The following is a 21,960-nucleotide window of genomic DNA, read 5'->3' as shown; positions in this document are numbered from 1 at the left end:
TTAACTGAAACTACATTTTTAACCATCTCATTTAAAGATTGTCCACTATATTATAAATTGTCATAACATGGGTTCCCAGTCTAATTTATGGAACACTTGAAACATTCAGAGCACTTGCTGATAGTCTGTAGAGAGTTGCCACGTGATTCTGGAATCTCTTCATTGATTCTAGCTACTTCTACAAGCATCCAAAGTCTTCAATGCAAAAATATCATTGTTTTCCTAAGGTTACTTTTCTGTGTAAGCAGTTGCTGCTGTTGGCAGAGGGATGTTGTCCCATGGGAGGGAAGATGAATCATAGGACAAATCTTGGCCCCTTCTTTGAAAAAAGTGACTGAAATTCTCCTCCACTGTTTTAGGTAATTAAAATCAAGAGTTTAGGCAATTGTGAAGTACTCAAATTATAATTTTGTGGTGGCATCTAAGAACCAAGGTATTGTAGCTTTATTGCGAAAAGAGTGTATTCATTTTTGCTAATAGGAATACAAAAGAAAAGTATGTGGACCATTTGAATCATGCTAACCTTATCTTACAGTCTTCTAAATGCTAAAATAGTGTGACACTGATGTGGTACAGTGGGGAATTTTCTAATTATAATAATTTATATCAAATGAATAATGAATTTTGAAAGGTATCAGTAAATATAACCACTAATTTAAACTGGCACAGTACCATGGGAAATTCACTAATACAATATCATTAATTCTTATCCCAGTTTCCTATATTTTTTAGGAAATAATTTTTACTCTTTCTCCCATAGGGACAAATTCTGCCCTTGGATGGGCTTGTGTATCTCCCACTGACTTAATTTTACATGTTAACACATTATTACAATTGTACAAATGTCACATAAGAATAGTCATTCTTTCTGATTTTTTTAGATCTTGATATAATCATAAAAACTACGTTTGAAAGTAGTCCTTCTATTTGCCTTTTTATATATAGTTATAGGCCTAATGTGAAAGGCAAGATATCTATTTAGTTTCTTAAAGATTGCTATTTTACAGTATATTTAAGGAAGATTATTAATCTGATGTTTTTAATAATATGTAACTGGTGTTTTATGTATTTATATATTTTCTTTTTCATGCCATTATTAATAATGAATAATAATGAAGTGTTAAGATTCTGTCTTATTCTATTTAGGTTTACGTTAGGATATAGATAATCCTATGAAGAAGGTAAAAGTGACTTTGTCAGGCAAATGTGTATTTTACAGCCATGAATGCGTATGTGTGTTTATGCAACTTTGCATATTTAAAACGTATAAAACTCAATTGAGCAAGAGCTGTAGGATCAAGTCCTTCTATATCCCAGACAGCATTTTTTAAAATGGCTGATATACTCCTATTTAATATATATATATAATATGTGATGGAGTGTACCTGGCCTTTGCAGCTCCCTACAGGAGGCCCCGAGGTCTTATTGCACCCTCTCCCAGTATTGGAAGCATCCAGTCAGAGCCCAGGAGGCTCAGATAAAAGGAGCTGCTGTGGATTAGCATGTCAGTCCCTGACTGGAACCAGGGGGGCAAGGAAGGGTGCTCTTCTCTAGCCAAAGGAGCTTGCAGGATAACCAAAGTTTGTTTCTGGCTGCATTTGCTTAAGCAGATTTGTCAGGAAGACAGAGGAACTAAGAACTTTAACCCTGAGATTAAGGTGAAGCTCAGGAGGGCCAAAGTAGGAAGAGGCAAAGGGAAGAAGCAGCAATGGACTAAATTGAGCAGTGCATTCCTGCTATTTATAGGGACCCTTGGTTGGAGCCCAGAATAGGGGGAGCGCCCAGGTTCCCTTGCCAGCCAGAGTGGTATAAACCCCAAGAAGGGGACAGAGTTTATTTGAAAGCCTGAACAAAGAGACAAATTTAAAGGGCCCAGTGGCAGAAGGGGTTCATTTGGACTTTGTGACTTCATTGGAGGGTCCAGCCACGAAAGACCCAGCCAGAGTTGGCCAGCAAGCTGCAAGGAATACCTGGGTGAGAAAAGGACTGCAGTATCACACCCAGTAATGGGGGGCATGTAAGAGGTGAATGTCTCCTGTTACATTATCTAAATGCTGTTAATGTGTTTGTGGTAGAGAAAGACCTGATCAGACAGCTCTTATTCACTTGAATTTTCCCAGTAGACTACAATGGGCCACCTGGACTACTTCCCCTGAGTAAGGGTTGTTCATGTGAGTAAGAATTGATAAATTAGTCCCTCAAAGACTAAGTGCTTGCTATATTGCATTCAAAGGACAAAGCAGCAAATGTTTTTTTCTTTATGGAAATTCCTTATGGACATTCCTTATTCTGACATTTTACCGGGTGTTTTCAGAGTCAATCAAAACTGTTTGTGGTTAAAAACTGCCTTTCTGTACATATGTCACCACTGATCCCAGGCCAACCACCATTACCCCTTATATCCATAATATTTTTCCCATGTGCATCAGTGGTGAATGTAATTGATGGACTGCTACACTGAAATATTAGCAAGGAGACTGTTTGATCTCAGAAACAAATGTATGCTAGAAATTAGAATAAAAAGGGTTAAAATAATTGAGTTATGTGAGAGTATGTAAAAGTTGTATGGACAATTAATACCTTCTGCTCAGCATTTTACAGAACAGGAGACAGTGGATATAGTGTATCAGCAGTGTTCATGCACTTGAACACCAGTTTGAACCTGTCATGATTTAGAAATTGAAGAATTATTAATGTTGTGGTATCAGAGGTACTGGTATGGTTTGATTTATTCCTAGAATAATATAAGAGTGGGCATTTGCGAAGGAGGAAGAAACCTTTCTGACTATAACTGATCATTTATATTCCATCCTAACTTCTTTTTATAGCATATCACAGAATGAATAGTATGTACTTTTTGTACTTTTTATAATTTTAATTATTTAATTATTGTAGGGTAATATTATTTGATTATTAAATTAATTGTGAAACATTTTGTTATTGTAAATGTGTAATGAGGTCACTGGAATTTGTAATTCTTCGAATGCTTGCTCATATCGATTCCAATTAGCTGTGCATGCGTCATGTGCACGTTCATTGGAATATTTTTACCCTAGCAACACTCGGTGGGTCGGCTGGGTCGCCCCCTGGAGTGACGCCATTATGGTGCCAGATATATACCCCCTGCCGATCCAACAGCCCTTCATTTCCTTCTTACCGCCCGTGATGGTCGTTGGAACTGTAGAGCGCGGCTTTGCTGATCTCCGCGTCCCTAGCTACTCGTAGTTCTTTGCTGTTTATTCTGTGTATAGTTCGAGTTCTTGTAGTTATAGTTAGTATTAGTTGTTGTATTTATAGTTAGTTTAAGGGGGGATCGGGGATTAGCCCCTTTCCTCCACCCAGGTACAGGCCCATGCCAAAGGCACCGGGATTCAAACCGTGCTCGGCGTGCCAAAAGCCAATGCCAATAGGGGATCCCCACGACTCCTGCCTCAAGTGCCTAGGGGAATCCCACCTTACTGATAAGTGCCGCATCTGCATGTTGTTTAAACCAAGGACAAAGAAGGAGCGGGACTTTCGATTGAAACAGCTCCTCATGGAGTCAGCACTTAGTCCTGCAGCATCGGTACCGAGCGCCCAACAGACTGCTTCTGTAAGGAGCGACCCTTCGGCCTCTGACCGCTCCGGTACCGAGAAGGACCCCCGTCACCGACCCTTACTGGCACCAACATCTGCTCGGCACCGCTCCCTGTCCCTGAGACCCAGGAAGCAGCATAGCATTCCAGCTGCTTCAGCTCCACAGAAGGAGCACTCTTCGAAGACGGTTCGTCTAGCACTGTCATCTGCCACGGCACCGTCGACTGTGGTACTGCCGATTGCGGCTCCACCAAGCGCGGCACCATCGATTCCGGTCCCACAAGGGCCATTGAGTCCAGTGCCTGACAGCTCCCCGGCTCATGCTGTGGTTGAGCTTGCCCTCCCTTGTACACCGGAGACCTTCTCCACGGCAAGGGAGCTCATCGCCATGACGGAGTCGACACGGCCTCAACCCCCGGCACCACCGGTGCGGGTCATACAATCCATCGGAAAACCGGCCCTGGTAAGGCCACCTTCCGTTGGTCCAACAGAGAGACGTCGTTCAAGATCACGGTCTCACAGACACTTGATCATGCCGTTCCCCTCTCGAGCATGCTCCTCCCTCCTTTGTCAAGAAGCCGTCCACCTCTAGGACTTTTGCATAGCCCACTCAATCGATTTGGTAGCGTCTTTTCTCCCAGCAGTCCAGAGCACTCTGGCGGATCACCTCAGCAGATCCTGTCTCACAAGTGGTCAGTTTGTCCGGACGTCATCCATTCTGTTTTCCGGAAGTGGGGGTTTCCCCACATAGACCTCTTTGCCTCCCTAGAAAACAGGAAATGCCAGGTGCTCTGCTCCTTCCAGGGACGCTCCCCAGGCTCCCTCTCAGACGCATTCCTGATCCCGTGGAAGAGGCACCTACTATGCCTTCCCACTGTTTCCGCTCATCCACATAGTCCTACTCAAGCTACACAGGGACAGTGCCCACCTGATCCTGATTGCTCCAGCGTGGCCGAGGCAGCAATGGTACACCATGTTGTTCAACCTCTCAGTGGCAGACCCGATTCCCCTGCCACTCTGGCCAGATCTCATAACACAGGACTTCGGCAGGCTTCACCATCTGGACCTGCAGTCTCTTCATCTCACAGCATGGTTGCTGCATGGTTGAGCCAGTCTGAGTTGCGTTGCTCTGCCTCGGTCCAACACATGCTCTTGGGTAGTAGGAAGCCTTCCACTAGGATGACATATCTGGCCAAGTGGAAGCGTTTCTTCTGCTGGTGTGCTCAGCGAACTCAGTCCCCAGGCAGGTGTCCATTCCTACTGTCCTGGACTACCTCTGGTCCCTGAAAGAACAGGGCCTAGCAGTCTCTTCCATAAAGATGCATCTGGCAGCCATCTCCGCCTTCCACCCAGGGGAAAATGGCCACTCAATCTTCTCTCACTCCATAGTTTCAAGGTTCCTCAAGGGATTGGAATGTTTGTACTCTCAAGTCAGACGCCTGACCCCTACCTGGGATCTCAACTTGGTGCTAGCCAAGCTTATGGGTGCTCGTTTCGAACCACTGGCCACCTGCTCGCTGCTGTACCTTTCCTGGAAGACCTTCCTCGTCGCTATTACTTCGGCAAGTCGGATATCTGAGCTTCGGGCCTTGACAGTGGACCCCTCGTATACGGTATTCCATAAGGACAAGGTACAGCTGCGACCACACCCCTCCTTCCTATCTAAGGTGGTGTCCGCCTTTCATGTCAATTAAGACATCTTCCTCCCAGTCTTTTTCCTGAAGCCACACCCATCGCGTCGAGAACAACAGCTACACACCCTAGACTTTCGCAGGGCTCTCGCCTTTTATATCGAGAGAACAAAACCCTTCCGAAGGTCACCTCAGCTCTTTGTAGCTGTGGCAGACCGAATGAAAGGCCTGCTGGTCTCATCCCAATGAATTTCATCTTGGGTAACCTCCTGCATCCATACATGCTATGATTTGGCTCACATTCTGGCTAGCCACCTCACCGCCCATTCCACTCGGGCTCAAGCTTCATCTGCCGCCTTCCTGGCCCATGTTCCCATCCAGGAAATATGTCTGGCAGCTACTTGGTCATTGATTCACACCTTTGCCTCACATTATGCATTGGTTCAACAGTTCAGAGATGATGCAGCATTTGGCTCAGCAGTTTTGCATTCTGCAACATCTCACTCTGACCCCACCGCCTAGGTAAGGCTTGGGAATCACCTAATTGGAATCGATATGAGCAAGCACTTGAAGAAGAAAAGATGGTTACCCACCTTTGTAACTGTTGTTCTTTGAGATGTGTTGCTCATGTCCATTCCAAAGCCGCCCTCCTTCCCCTCTGTCGGAGTAGTCAGCAAGAAGGAACTGAATGGCCGTTGGGTCGGCAGGACTATATATTCAGTGCCATAACGGTGCCACTCCAGGGGGCGATTCAGCTGACTCACCGAGTGTTTCTAGGGTAAAAATCTTCCGATGAACGTGCACGCTGCCTGCTCACACCTAATTGGAATGGATATGAGCAACACATCTTGAAGAACAACAGTTACAAAGGTGAGTAACCATCTTTTATGCTTTAAATGTATAACTATGAGGTGTTCATTGTATAATTACTTACTAAATTATGCACACAAAATATACCCTGTGTATGTGCAGGGCATAATTTTAAGCCAGATTATGGCTTTTGGTTCATATACATACAACTCCTGTAGGATTTTTAATATTTATATCAGCAAGGCATAATTTGGGGCCTTAGCTGTCTCATACACTTCTAGATATTCATATTTTTCAAAACATCAACTTTCTTTGGTCTGTATTTTCAACTAATCACCATAAGAATGAGGAATGTGTGTGCCACTGAGGGAACTGTGCATACTTGCTGTACACTAAGATTCACAATACAGAGGAAAAGTTAGCCTGTTTCATAGCATCATTACAGTTCACTCTGGATCTGTTTCTCTCTTCTTCAGCCCATCCTCTCCCCATATCCCCAGAGTCAGCAGTTACTCAGAGACTGTGGGGCTTAGTGTGGACCCCTGCAAAAGTGACAGGTCTAAGGCCAATTTATGACCTATTGCCCTTTTACATTACCTTGTATTTGATTAAATGACCTTCCCTTCCCACCGCTATATATCAAATGAGGCAGTTATGAGAAGTGGGCTTCTGATTCTACTGCCTCAGCTGCGTTTCTGATTGTGGAAGTCAGAGCTGTTGTTCGTGGTGCACACAAATGATAACATACTGCTGTGATAGGTCCAGTGTAAGAATGGATATAAAAACAGTTAAAGGCGGGTAGTCTTTACTAACCCTGTCCCTGGTGACTGCTGCTTAGGAGAGACAGTAATGTTCAGTGTAATGGTCCTTCTCCTTCTTCCTGCTTGAGCTCCCTGTAAGCTATCATTCCTGGCTGACTGGTTGTCAGAGGAGAGTTTACCTTTTGTATTAGAACATCAAGGCATGCTTCCTTAGTATAATTCCTCTGAGCCTAACTGCCACATGGCAGTGGTTTGAGGTATACTCTGAGTAGAGGGAAAAGTGAGCAGACATGTAAGGCAAAAACTGACATTTATGTGGTTATCATTGAGGTATCTTTGGAGCAAGAAGCAGCCACTACATGGAACCTTAGCTGACATGTAGCTGTGGATGCAGTTTTGGGTTGCAGAAACTGTTTTAAAAAAATATTTCCCCCTCTTTCTATGGCAAAGCACAGTTTTATGAAAGGTATTATAAAAGTGGCCAGCATAATTTTTTCTAATGTCAAATGAAAAATCATTAGTTCCTTGGAGAAACCTGGTATGCCATGATTTAGCCTACAGCAGACTTTTATGGCTGATCTTAGGGAATTCACAAGTAACCTTACCTATGGCAGCATAACCAAGGAATGATATATAATACTACATCTTTGAGAGTAGTTATTCTTTTTCAAGTATATAATGACACATTGTTTATCTTCTCTGGAGCTGAAGTCTTTTTTTATATGTTCAGTTCGTGTATGGTAGCTGAGAGTTAATGTGAACTAATATAAACAGAGATCATTACATTTTATTTTCCACTGATAATTAATAATTAACATATAACCTTTGGATTTCCTTTCATGTTCAAGTATTGACATATGACACATAAAATCAGACTATGTGTGGAAAGAATGCTTTGAAATGCAAAGCCTAATTAAAATTAATATTATTTTAGGACAGTTGTGTAGTTGCAAAAGTACTATAGGGAATATCATGAATATTTGAACAGACCATTATTTTTATCCATGTTGTTCAATTTATACACAAGTCATTTATAAAAAACGATTTGGTATTTCAGTTAGAATTTATTGGACTGAGTGAAGTATGACAGAGCTATATTATAACCTCAGTAAATTACTCTAGACTACTTTCCAATCAATTGAAACATATGTGTTTAAAAAATATGAAACCGCCGTAAACACTGTAACTTGTACTCTCCTGTATTTTTGCATTTGTTTAGAAAATCTCAATTAATTAGACTCCTCATTGTGTGTAAGTAGCTGCTGCTGTTGAAGTATTTTATGTTAGAACAGCTACAACCTGAAAATATCACTTGGAGTGAGGATGGGAAGAGTGATGTACTCTTCAGAGCAGTGTGGCCTAATGGATAAAGCAATGGACTGGGACTCAGGAGATTTGGGTTCTCTTCCTGGCTCTGTCACTGACGATCTGGGTAACTTTGGTCAAGTCACTTCACTGTGCATTGGGTTTCCCTCACCTCCTTAGTAAAGCACTTTGAGATTTACTGATGAAAAGCACCATACAAGCATTATTAATACCTGGAATAAGGGCTAGTTGTCAGGACACATTCATTCTATTCCCAGCTCATCTTCTATCTGTGTGGCCTTACGCAAATCATTTAGGGGCCTATCTGCTTTAAAAGGAAAGACTTCCATTGACTTCAGTGGAAGTTGGATCAGCTCTTTAACTACTTTCTGCTTCTGCAAACTGAGTGTACTACTCTTTACTAATTATACAAAGATGGTATGAAGCACAATGTATTTATTCCATTAAGTGCTTTGATAACATTGATACAAAAGTATTATAAAAGTGTAAAGTATTGCTCATGCATCTCACTTTTAAAAGAGTTACAACAAATCCTTTTTCATTTTTTTCTTCTTTCACATTATCTTAATATTGTTCAGTCCTGATTCTCCACTGCTTTGCACCCTCGGTCATTTGCATCTTTGTAGAGTGGGTAAAATGTTTCCAGATAATAATGGTAGCATTTTATAATCATTTTGCACAGATGTAAATGACATGAAAGGTGCAAAGTAATGCAAATCAGGACTCCACATTACTAAGTAAATGTAAATCGAGGCTGCTCTGCCTTTTTTTTTTAAATTACTGAAGTATCTTTATACAAATATCTGAGTATTTACACTGAAATTTGTATGTTTGTAAGCTACATAAGCATGTTATTCTTTAGTCAAGCTCAAGTATTGGGCTCAATGCAGGATTAAAATGGGGAAGTATAATGGCTTATGATATACAGGAGATCAGACTAGATGATTTAATGGTCCCTTCTCACCTTACACTCTGTGAATCTATGAATTATTTCAGTGTGCAATTAACTATATTTAATTTCTAAATTAATATATTTGCACTTAATAACAATGAGAGAATGGGCTGTGTTGAAAGTTGCCAGAATTTATTTACCTAATATTTGCAGATTGGTTTCTGATTCAGGCTCCAGAAGTCTTAGCATATATATCAGCATGAGTAAGAACTCTGACTTGATTTGGCAATATGCTTGGTGCTAGTGTCGCTCTGTGTGTTCACCTCATACTTTGAAATCAGGCATTAATAATATTCCTGAACTATAATGGAGAGCATAAATACATGTTTCTCCCTCACATTCCCATATGGTACATGAAAGGAGTTCCACTGCTAATAATATTAATGTCTAAACCAACCACATACAGAATGCACATAATCTCCAAATTTCACACCTGTCTTTCTTTTGAGGGTTGTTTTGATAATCTACAGTTCATTGATTGTCTGGTTAGGTCTGTGGTCGCCAAAGCCTTTGCTAGTAGTCTGCAGAATGAACTATGCAGCCAATAGGTATGGGGAGGAAGTGATCCCTAAAGAGTGTCTTTCTTTTATGGTGTTCCACAGAAAAAAAACATTGGGAGAAAAATTTCTCCAGTTTGTTACAAAAGGAATCATCAAGAGGTACATGACAATGTTCTCATTGACTTCCCTCAGAAAAGATGCTGCTTGATGTTTGTGTCTTAGTGGAAGAGACAAATAAATTTGTGGGACTGCACAAAGCTGTTGAACACACAGATTCATAGAGTTTAGGGCCAGAAGAAATCATTAGATTGTCTAGTCTGACCTCCTGTGTATCACAGGCCACTAAATTTCATCCATTTATGGAGACCAATAACTTGTGTTTGACTAAGTATACCTTCCAGAAAGGCATCCAGTCTTGATATAGAAACATCAAGAGATGGAGAATCCACCATTTCACCTGGTAGTTTGTTCCAATGGTTAATCACCCTCACTGTTAAAAAAAAATAAAATGTCTAATTTGAATTCAGCTCCCAGCTATTGATTCTTGTTATACCTTTCTATGATAAATTAAAGAGCCCTTTAGTACTTCATATTTTCTTCCCAAGAAGGTACTTGTACGCTGTAATCAAGACACCTATTAATCTTCTTTTTGTTAAGATAAAGAGAATGGGCCACATCCAGCCTGATTGAATTGGCCATGTTAGCACTACAAAAAGTAGTTTTCCCTCTGTTGATATTCACCCCTTCTTGTCAACTGTTGGGAATGGCCACATCCACCCTGATTGAATTGGCCTTGTTAGCACTGACCCCTCCCTCTTGATAAGGCAATTCCCATCTTTTCACATGCTGTATATTTATACTTGCCAACTGTATTTTTCACTCCATGCATCTGATGAACTGGCTTTTAGCCCACAAAAGTTTATGCCCAAATAAATGTTAGTCTCTAAGATGCCACTTAGACTCTTCGTTGTTTTTGCTGATACAGACTAACCTGGCTACCCCTCTGAAACCTGATTTCTTTAGGGCACTCACTTTAAAGCATTTCCTCCAGCCCTTGAATTACTTTTGTGGTATTCTTCTGGACCCTCTCCAATTTCTTCAACATTCTTGAAGGGCCATCACTTGAGTCCTTCAGTGAGTGCAGAGCGTATAAACACTACTGTTTTGTTATTGGTTTACACTCATTTTGCATGTGTTGGGCGATTGTTCTTCATATATTCTTTTCTCAGGGGTATTTTAGCCCTTAATTCATTAATGTTTATAAAGGCTTTTTGGTTTCTCAGATTATCTTTTATTTTGATTATTTTTTAAGCACCAAAGATCAGTCAAAGATCCTTCTCTGCTTGGAGTTGCCCTCTATTACAGCATTACCAGCAGCACCCTCTTCCTCTAACTACATGGGCTGGCGAAAACAAAGCAAAACCTCCCCAAGATAATGTCTGATGCAGGGAGGATCAAAGACTTCCACAGCAACAGGAGACACGAGCAGGTCAGAGAGAGGCTCAGCTGGGTGTCTCTGTTTCCCCCCATTCCCCAGCTATTATCACAGCCCCTAGCAGGTGCCACAGTGCTAGCAGACTGCTTTTTACAACTTTTGGATTACAGACATTTTTTTTCCATTGCACAGTTTTGTCCCAGTCTCCTCTCACACCTCTTCCTCACAATGCCTCCATTGTCAGTCCTACTCCCCATGAACTCCATGCTCTCAGTCCATACTTCATTCTTCTCCCCTTATCCTCACTCACTCTCTCCTCCTTTCCTTTTCCCCCAATACCTCATTGCTATTTTCTCATCCCTTCTGCCATTCCTTCTCACTCCAACCCTGGGACTAAAATAAAATTTAAAAAAAATAGACAAGGGAGACAGAAGAAAGTAATGAGCTGCATCCCAGTAATGCACAGTTCATTTTGCTTGATGTTGTCCCCTTTTCCCCATACTTTCTCTATTTTTTGTCTTTTTACATATTAAGCTTTGTCAAGGCAGGGACCATGTCTCTCTATGTGTTTGTACAATGCAATGACCCCAGATTCTCAGTGTAATAATAATAAGAAATAGAGGCATGAAGATGCACTCGGAGATCCAGAGGACAGAGTGAGTTTAGAACATTTTACCTTTCATATATTTAGATTCAGTGACATGGTTGTGAGGGAGAAATAGTGTGTCTTAAGGACAAATTTGAATAAGGGAGAGCATGGGGGTTTCAGCTTAGAAGATTGTTCTGTACATAGTGGGCAACATAAAAAAAACATGAAGGAGGGAGTGACAGGAAGAAATTAAGGGGGGCATTAAGGTTGGTATCATTCACTGAGTGAAGGGGCGAAGAGAAAACATGTTGAGAAATGAGATTCTGTTTAGGTTTTTATACTGCAGTCATCACCGTAGTATCTGAGTGTCTTCCAGTAGTTCATTAAGTAACATGACTGTACATCCATCATGTGGTGTGTGTGTGTTCTCTCATCCTATCCCCAGAGGGAGAAGCATGTGCAATGCAGTGTCATGTTTTGATAGCTTGCCTGAGACAAACATTTGAGCCCTCTTCATCAAAAAGTGCTCAGAGTTCCTCTTCTGTCTATAACTCTGATTTCTTCATGGGGAAAGACTCATTTTCCATCTCTGGTAAAGCTGATAAGGGGAGAAAAGATCAGAGTTCATAGGGGCAAAACACGTAGGTCTCCCTCTCTGGGTCCTTCAACTTTTAAGGCCCATAAACTCTCTTGAATCCCAAAGAATAAGAATAGCTCTAGAGCCCAGAAGAGCTTTTCTAGGGTCCATTCAGACACTGTGCATCTGTGCCTCAGGACTCTCTTTTCTGATACTATAGATATTGCCTGGTACCGACCCTGCAGTTTACTGAAGCTTCTGGTGCTGACAACCCTGGTGCTAAGATCAGCAGCTAGCATACTTTTTACTGAAGACTTATCTGTCATCGAGAGACCTCTTGGTCTCATTGGTACCAGACTTTGCTCTGTTAGTTGTGGTAAAGGTGCTTCCAATGGTACCAGTCATTGTACTGACTTGTGTACCGAGTACACCATGCTCAATACCAACTAAAGCCCGTTCTCTTGGTGTTTCTAGCACACCAACTGAGACAGCCTCGCTTCTTCAAGAGAATTACTCTTTGTCATCCTTGACCCTTAGGACAGTAGAGAGGCTTTCCCAGCTAGATTTTGGGATCAAGATATTCAGGCCCACTTACCCCCTGAAGGGTTTCTAGGGCTGACTCCTATTATGATAGACATAGAAGCTTACATAGGTATTCCAATCCTTGGTTCCTCCTCTCTTGGTCTCCAGACCCATATGTGTATCAGCAACCCTGGTTCTACTGGGAATTCCACATGCAAGAAGACCTGCATAATCAGCATCCCAATCCAGAGCTAGGTCCCCTTGCTCACAGCCTCAGAAGAGGGATGTACTTCTGCCTCAGTCTGTTCAACCAGGACTAAATATTCAAGTGTCTGATAAGGAATCAAGAAGGTGACCATCCAGCCCCTATACATATAACTTCCTTATCCGCAGATGAAGCAGTAATGCCTGTCTCATCTCCTTCCACTCCATATGATTATAAGACATTTCAGGACCTACTGAGGAGACTTGCCTATACATTGGAGATTTCAATTGATATGGTTCAAAAAACTCCACACAAACTCTCGTCCACTCACGCCCCTTCTCTACCTATGCTACATTGATGACATCTTCATCATCTGGACCCATGGGAAGGAGTCTCTGGAAGAATTCCACCACAATTTCAACAGCTTCCACCCCACCATCAACCTCAGCCTGGACCAATCTACACGGGAGGTCCACTTCCTAGACACCACGGTACAAATAAGTGATGGTCACATTACCACCACTCTATACCGAAAACCTACTGACCGCTATGCCTACCTTCATGCCTCCAGCTTCCATCCCGGGCACATCACACGATCCATTGTCTACAGCCAAGCACTGAGGTACAACTGCATCTGCTCTAACCCCTCAGACAGAGACCAACACCTACAAAATCTCCACCAAGCATTCTCAAAACTACAATACCAGCACGAGGAAATAAGGAAACAGATCAAGAGAGCCAGACGTGTACCCAGAAGCCTCCTACTGCAAGACAAACCCAAGAAAGAAACCAACAGGACTCCACTGGCCATCACATACAGTCCCCAGCTAAAACCTCTCCAACGTATCCTCAGGGATCTACAACCCATCCTGGACAATGATCCCACACTTTCACAGGCCTTGGGTGGCAGGCCAGTCCTTGCCCACAGGCAACCTTCCAACCTGAAACATATTCTCACCAGTAACTGCATACCGCACCATAGTAACTCTAGCTCAGGAACCAATCCATGCAACAAACCTCGATGCCAACTCTGCCCACATATCTACACCAGCAACTCCATCACAGGACCGAACCAGATCAGCCACACCATCACCGGTTCATTCACCTGCACGTCCACCAATGTAATATATGCCATCATATGCCAGCAACGCCCCTCTGCTATGTACATCGGCCAAACTGGACAGTCTCTACGGAAAAGGATAAACGAACACAAATCAGATATTAGGAATGGCAATATACAAAAACCTGTAGGAGAACACTTCAACCTCCCTGGCCACACTACAGCAGACCTTAAGGTGGCCATCCTGCAGCAAAAAAACTTCAGGAGCAGACTTCAAAGAGAAACTGCTGAGCTTCAGTTCATCTGCAAATTTGACACCATCAGCTCAGGATTAAACAAAGACTGTGAATGGCTTGCCAATTACAAAACCAGTTTCTCCTCCCTTGGTTTTCACACCTCAACTGTTAGAACAGGGCCTCATCCTCCCTGATTGAACTACCTCATAATCTCTAGCTTGCCTGCATATATATACCTGCCCCTGGAAATTTCCACCACATGCATCTGACGAAGTGGGTATTCACTCACGAAAGCTCATGCTCCAAATCGTCTGTTAGTCTAGAAGGTGCCACATGTCATAACCTAGTCCCAGATTTGGACCTTAGCGTCCAAAATATGGGGGTTAGCATGAAAACCTCCAAGCTTAGTTACCAGCTTGGACCTGGTAAAGCTGCCACCACCCAAAAAATTAGAGTGTTTGGGGGCACTCTGGTCCCCCCAAAAAACCTTCCCTGGGGACCCCAAGACCCAAATCCCTTGAGTCTCACAACAAAGGGAAATAAACCTTTTCCCTTCCCCCCTCCAGGTGTTCCTGGAGAGATACACAGAAGCAAGCTCCGTGAATCTAAACAGAGGGATTCCACCCTCTCTATTTCCAGTCCTGGAAACAGAAGTACTTCCCTCTTCACCCAGAGGGTATGCAAAGTCAGGCTAGTAAATCTAACACACACAGATTTCCCCCGGACTTCTTCCTCCCACCAATTCCCTGGTGAGCACAGACTCAATTCCCTGGAGTTCCCCACTAAAGAAAGACTCCAACAGGTTTTAAATAGAAAGCTTTATGTAAAAAGAAAGAAAAATACATAAAAAATGGTCTCTCTGTATTAAGGTGACAAATACAGGGTCAATTGCTTAAAAGAATAGTAAATAAACAGCCTTATTCAAAAAGAATACAATTCAAAGCACTCCAGCAACTACACACATGTAAATACAAAAGAAAATCATATAAACCTTACTGCCTTATTATATTTGTACTTACAACTTGAAAACAGAAGATTAGAAAGCAAGAGACAGAAATCCTTCCCATAGCCGAGAGGGACAGATACAAGACCAGCACAAAGGACTCACACACAACTTCCCTCCACCCAGATTTGAAAAATTCTTGTTTCCTGATTGGTCCTCTGGTCAGGTGTTTCAGGTTACTTCTTTCCAGGTGAAAGAGACATTAACCCTTAGCTATCTGTTTATGACACCACAGGATTCTTTGCTGCTTTTACAAACTCCTTGACATCCTCCATAATTCGGTCTCTGGATATCTGGTTTCACCAGTAAATGATGGAATTTTTGGCCCCCACCAAGTTGCTTTGTGAAATTCCTGGCTCCAACAGCTAAGAGAGGTGAACATGGCTATCAAGTTCCCTCACAGGGATTTGACTATTTTGTACTCATCCTGGCCACTGAGGTTTTTAGTGTCAACAGAGTTTGACACTGAAGGACAGAGAGCCCAAAGAGTTGGACTTACTGAGAGGAAAAACTATGCAACATCTAGATTCCAAATGAGAATGGTCAACTGCTAAGTCTTGTTGACAAATTATTTTATTAATTGAGGCACTTTGGCAAAATTCACAGATAAAATTCTCCAGGGCATCAGGGAAGAGTTCAATTCTGTCATTGTAGCTAGACCATCTCTTCAGGTGGGCCTGGATGCAGCAGATACAGTCTCCAGATCAGTGACAACCTCAGTGGTGATATGGAGATCTTCCTGGCTCAATTAATCAGGATTCCCTAAGGAAGAACAAGTCACAAGTGTGAATCTCCCATTTGAAGGCTGTGATCTTTGCAACACCAAAACTGATTAGGCTTTACATTCCTGTAAGGATTCACAAGCAACTCTGATAGCTTTGCAGCTGAAAACAGGAGTATAAACATTGCAAGCCTTAATATCATCCATAGCAAGCTTTCTAACTGCAATATAAGCAGACAGAACCACCAAGGAAACAGCAAAAGGTTTCCAGGAGAAAGTCTTCTGATTTTTCTTATGTTCTGTTCTGAATCTGAGGCAACTAAACACCTTCATCAAAAAACTCAAGTTCAGGATGGTGCCATTCGTCTCCATCATCCCATCCCTTGGTTTCTCAGTCTCTTCTCTTTATCTCTTACCTATTTCCATATAGAGATTTACCCAGCTCACAGGAGATGCATCAGGTCCAGCTGGGTAGTTGCCACTACAAATACAGTATATTACAGTTTGGCCTGTCAATAATACCGAGGATTTTCATTAAGTGCCTCTTAGAAGTGACAGCTTGTCTCAAAAATGTGGAGGTCCAAATGTTCCCATACCTGGACAACTGATTCATTCGTGGCCACATGGCATCTTGCACTTTCATGACTCCGCATACAAGATTTCACCTGTGCTGCATGCAAGGCGATTGAAGTCTGTGTATCAGCCAAGCAACCATCAACTGGACATGGTTGTTAATGTTCTACCACAAGTCCTGCTATGATTAAAGTGGTAGGTAGATCTGAGAAAAGTCTGCAAAAAAACTCCATTCTTTCCCCCACCCCCTCTGTTCAAGACTTTGGTGATGGATGCTTCCACCTTAGGATAGGGAGCCTGTCTAGACAACATAGAGACACAGGGTTTATGGACTTCTCTAGAGTCAAGGTTCCATATGCATGTCCGGGACCTGGGAGATGTTTATCAACCATGCTCAGTTTTCATTCCAGCAATCAAGGTTATGACAGCCAATACTGCAGCCATTTTTATATAAACAAGCAGAGTGGGGCAAGATCCACCCCGCTACGTTAAAGGCTGTATAGCTTCTGTGTCCACCATGAACTCCACCTGAGAGTAGTTTGTCTTCCAGGAATACTGAAAACACTGGCAGATGGTCTAAGCAGGAAATCTGCAGATAACATGAGTGGTCCATAAACGATGAAATGATCTGAAAAATTCTCCTCAAGTGGGGTCTCCCCAAAATAGACCTGCTTACCACAAGAGAGAACAGGAAGTGTCACCACTTCTGCTTCAGAGGGGATCAGAACCCAGGGGCCATCTCAGTAGCATTCCTGATCCTCTGGCCTCAGGTCTTCTCTATAGATTTCCTCCAATTCCATTAATATCAAGAATTCTCAGGAAGCTCAAGATGGACTCAGCCAAAATAATCATGACAACCCAGACCTGGCTAAGGTAATTTTGGTACTTGGACCTGAGCAGCCTCTTTGTCCAACCACCAGTATGTTTACCTCTGTGTCCAGACATGTCAGAATTGCAGCCAAGTCTTGCATCCTGGTCCATGCACTCTTCATCTCAAGGAGTGGATGTTAGCTGGCTGGTTACATCAGAAAGTGCATGTTTATCAGAGATCCAAAACATCCTCCATCTATAGTACAGTTATATGGGCACATCTGCCCCAATTATCACGTTCCCGAACTCAGACATTCTAGACTACCTTCAGGACTATTGATGGCTCCTCTAAGAATTCACCTAGCAGCTACCAGTGTTTCACTTTCTAATCAATGAACATTACTCTTAAAGAAGCTTAGATCCTAAAGAAGAGGGTCTATCCATTATTTAAAAAGACTGTCACTCCCTGGGATCTAAATATTGTTTTAGCAGGGCTGATTGAACCCTGGGCCACATGCTCCCTGCTTCACCATTCTGTTTAAAACAGCTTTTTTAGGTAGCAGTATGATGCAGGAGCATGGGGAAGTTACAAACTTTGATGGTAGCCCCCCCCCCAGTACAATCTTTCATAAAGACAAAATATCCTTGATACCCTCACCCACCAATTCTACCAAAACTGATGTCAGCATTACATTTAAATCAGTTTATGCGCCTTCCAGTATCTATCCCCAAACCACATTTGAACAAGAGTTAGGAGAAACTATAGTCGTTAGATATCTGTAGGTGCTGCAGAAGAAGCACAATCACCATCAGTGCCACCTAATAGTTTTGGCAGGGCATCACCCCATTGAAAGTATAGTCTCATCCTTCAGTGCCCTGTCCCAAGGGTTTCCAGCCCTCCCCTTTAGCAAAGACTGTACTGTGGGCTGGGCCCTTGAACAATCAAGGCCTTTCCCAACTGGTCTCTCACCTAGGTGAAGACTCCTAGTGTGGTAACGTCCGCCACCAGGCTCCAGTCCTATGGGCAGCTACAGCCGACACCTTGGGTACTAAACCACTGCTTCCCCGACTACTTCCTACTCCAGTCCCCTTTAGCTTCCCAGAGTAAATCATTCCAACCAAGTCTCTGACCTGTACTCTCATTCCCCTGCCTCTTCTTTGTGGGCTTGCTCAGGTCTGCGTTGTCAGGTCCCAGGCATTGGGTTGCTGGGCAGTACTTTCTCTTCAGAGCTCAGGGCAGCCGTCTACTCCCTTCCACTGCCTGCCTCTGAAAAAACTCTGCTCTCTTTTTAAAGCATTGCCTCCAGCTTGTGAAGGGTTTGCAGGTATGACTGGGTGGAACTGCCTGGGCCCAGAACTGTTTCTTAACCCGTTCCTCTCCAATGTGGAGTTTATATACCACAGCACAGGTGCTTTTATTCTATAGAGTTAGAACAAAACATTTGAGAGCATCACCCACATTATTCATAGCATATGCTGATAGGGTTAAATGTTAAGTCAGGCTGTGTCAACTCAAGTTCTCAAACTAGATATTGGTCTGTATCAAACTGTGCTACAAATTAGCTAACATAGTCCAACTGGCAAGTGTCATAGCTCATTCTTCTAGAGCTCAAGGTACCTCTGCAGCTTCTCTGAAAAATGCACCAATCAGAGGCTTTGGTAGAGCAGCTGCTTGGTCTTCAGTACACACATTTACCCAACACTCTACTACTGTGAGGCATCCAGATCTGACACAAACGTTGGCAAGGCTGTGCTACAATCATTGTTTAAGTAAATTCCCAGTAACAACCTTTCACAAGTAGATCACTGCTTGGGAGTCATCAACAGTGGAAAATATGTATGGACAATTACTCAAAAGAGAAGAAACATTTAGTTACCCTACAGTAACGATGGTTCTTCAAAATGTGTGGTCCTTTTATATTCCATGACCCACCTCTCCAGCCCTGCTATTACAAAACTTGCTAACATCTGGATTTGGTGGGGCAAAGGAACTGACAGGAAGTTGGGATGGCACTGCCCTTTATTTCCATAATACACTTAATATGGACAATGCATTTTGATAAATCATAGTTACTGTGCATAGATGGAAGACAGAAATGATGTGCTGCAGACACAGTAATTTCCCATTAGCCTGTATATCAGGGATGCATGTGCCTGCAGAGGGAAATTTACTTTTTTTCCCATTTAAACAGAAATGATTTCTTTCCTGAAAAATATTTTGTGTATTTTGATATATATCACAGCATTCAGCATGTAGTATTTGAAATGGTGTTGGGGGTATCTCAGTGCAGGAGTGGAGTATCATCTCCCAGATAATTTACAATAAAATCTACCACTTAATACAGTCTGATCTTTTCAGTGTGGTCTACTGGTTAGAATACTTGATGGGGATTCAGGAGACCAGGGTTCTTTTCCTGATTCTGCCATTGATTTAATGTGTGCATATTTAAAATGTAAGTTCCTCAAAGCATGGACTGTCTCTCCCTATCTGTTTGTTCAGTGCCTAACCCAATATCATCTTCATCTCATTTGGGTGCTTTAGGCACTACCACAATAATAATAATTAGATGTACCTCCTCCCTATGGAAAAGTGCTTACTGACAGGGATGTTTTAGCAGTATCCAAAGAAGAGGTAAAGATGGATCCTTTCATAGATTTTAAGACCTGAAGGGGTAATTGTGATCTTGTAGTCTGACTTCCCGTATAACACAGGGCTATAGAATGCCCTCAAAATAATTGCTAGAGTATATCTTTTAGAAATAATCCAATCTTGACTTAAAAGTGGTCAGGGATGGAGAATCCACTAAAACCCTTGGTAAGCTGTCCCAATGGCTAATTACTCTCACTGTTAAAAATGTACACTTTCTTTCTACTCTGAATTTGTCTTCAACTTCCAGCCATTGGATCAGGTTATACCTTTATCTGCTAGATGGAAGAGCCCAATATTAAATATTTGTTCCTCATGCAGATACTTACAGACTGTAATCAAGTCATTCCTTAACCTTCTCCTTGTTAAGCTAACTAGAATGAGCTTTTAAAGTCTATCATGATAAGGAATGTTTTCTAATCCTTTAATCATTCTTGTGGCTCTTCTCTGAAGTTTCTCTAATTTATCAACATCCTTCCTGAATTGTGGGCACCAGAACTAGATGCAGTATTCCAGGAGTGGTTGTACCAGTGCCAAATACAGAGGTAAAATAACATGTCATCTGTTATTCAAGATTCCCCTGTTTTTATGTATCCCAGGATCTCATTAGCTCTTTTGGCCACAGCATCACATTGGGAGTTCATGTTCAGCTGATTATCTACCATGACCCCAAAGTCACTGTTTAAAAGGTTTGCTTTTAAAATAATCTAATACCTAGTTTATTAACTGATTTTTGTTTGAGCTCTGCATGACCAAAGGCCTCACTAGTCTTTGAAACATAACTGTTTTGAAATGTTAAAAGTGTTGGAAGGTGCTGTAATAACTCCTGAATATCTTCATAAAGTGCAATTTTTTAATCTGCATGAATTGTGTTTATAGTTCCATTGGAAAAAGTTTTGTCCCATCTGACAATAAAGGAAACAATTAGCCAGAAGTTCTGCTGCCTTTCCACTGAAGAGACTTTTAAGTGGCAGTATTGTATCTCAATGCTTCCTTCTTTATAGATCTCTCAGGCATAAGTGTAGGCTTTGACATTGTTGATGTCACATGCTATAGTTTGAACTTTTTTCAAACTCTTCGTTATTAGAAAGCTTTGCCTATCAGATTTCACAACCATTCACTTCATGTCCATTAGATTTTGCATCCAGTGGTGGACCCATGTTGTTTGCTCAGTGAATTTATATTTCAACTGCTGGCCATTTACGTTTTTTTTCTTTTCATTCTTTCACCAGTACAAATTGTCCCAGGTCCCCCAACCACAACCAACTGCAGTTTTAGTAAATTTTGTGGTATATCTGCACACTAGACAGGGCCAACTTATTTGTGATAAATAAATTGAGGATGCAAGCAGAGCAGTGTCCATATAGATCTGTACTATTAACTTTTCTCTGAAGCTCACATAGTCACTCATAGCTGCTAATTCTGCTTCTCTCCCAGCTTGTATAGCTGAACTGAGCACATTGAGCTATTAAAATACCTATAATCTCTCTCTGTTTTTTCCTTCAGCAACTCTAGGATGTAAACATTTCATAACAAAGATAGAGAAATACTGTATCTTTGAGAACAAGTACTTTTGCATTATGATATCCTATTACACATGATTTATCTATACCATAGATGTATTATATTTCCATAACTTTCAGAATAGTTAGTTATTTTCCTAACATGTGAGCTGACATAAATTAAGCATACTTCCTTCCTTTAGATAATTAATTTACATATAACCTTTGGCTTTTCTTTTATCTTCAAGTATTGATATAAGCCACATAAAATCACACTATGTGTGGAAAGAATGCTTTGAAATGCAAAATCTAATTAAAATGAATGCAATGTTATTTTAGGACAGTTATGTAGTTGAAAAATACTATTGGGAATATCATGAATATTTGAACAGATCATTATTTTTATCCATGCTGTTCAATTTATACACAAATAATTTATGAAAAATAAGCTGATATTTTGGTTAGAAATTCTTGGACTGAGTGCTTTGTGACAGAGAGCTAAGTAATAACCCCAGTGAATTACT

The 21,960-nt window shown here is 41.8% G+C and overlaps 1 protein-coding gene across 4 annotated transcripts in view; it reads left to right on the top strand.

Annotated features, from left to right (window-relative positions):
• Positions 1-21,960, top strand: part of ATRNL1 (attractin like 1) — a 1,010,697-nt gene that overhangs the window by 645,264 nt on the left and 343,473 nt on the right. The window contains exon 27 of one of the 4 annotated variants that reach the window (XM_050958930.1): positions 20,388-20,411. The exons of the other annotated variants lie outside the window; for them this stretch is intronic. Within the exon in view, the coding sequence (XP_050814887.1) occupies positions 20,388-20,396 (9 nt within the window). The 3' untranslated portion in view covers positions 20,397-20,411. Of the gene's footprint in view, positions 1-20,387; positions 20,412-21,960 lie in introns of those variants that run through there. 4 annotated transcript variants of the gene reach the window in all.

This window comes from Gopherus flavomarginatus, chromosome 6 (genome assembly GCF_025201925.1).
Source record: "Gopherus flavomarginatus isolate rGopFla2 chromosome 6, rGopFla2.mat.asm, whole genome shotgun sequence".
Classification (NCBI taxonomy): domain Eukaryota; kingdom Metazoa; phylum Chordata; order Testudines; family Testudinidae; genus Gopherus; species Gopherus flavomarginatus.
Note: the sequence above shows the minus strand (reverse complement) of the source record. Positions and strands in the feature narration are given on the sequence as shown.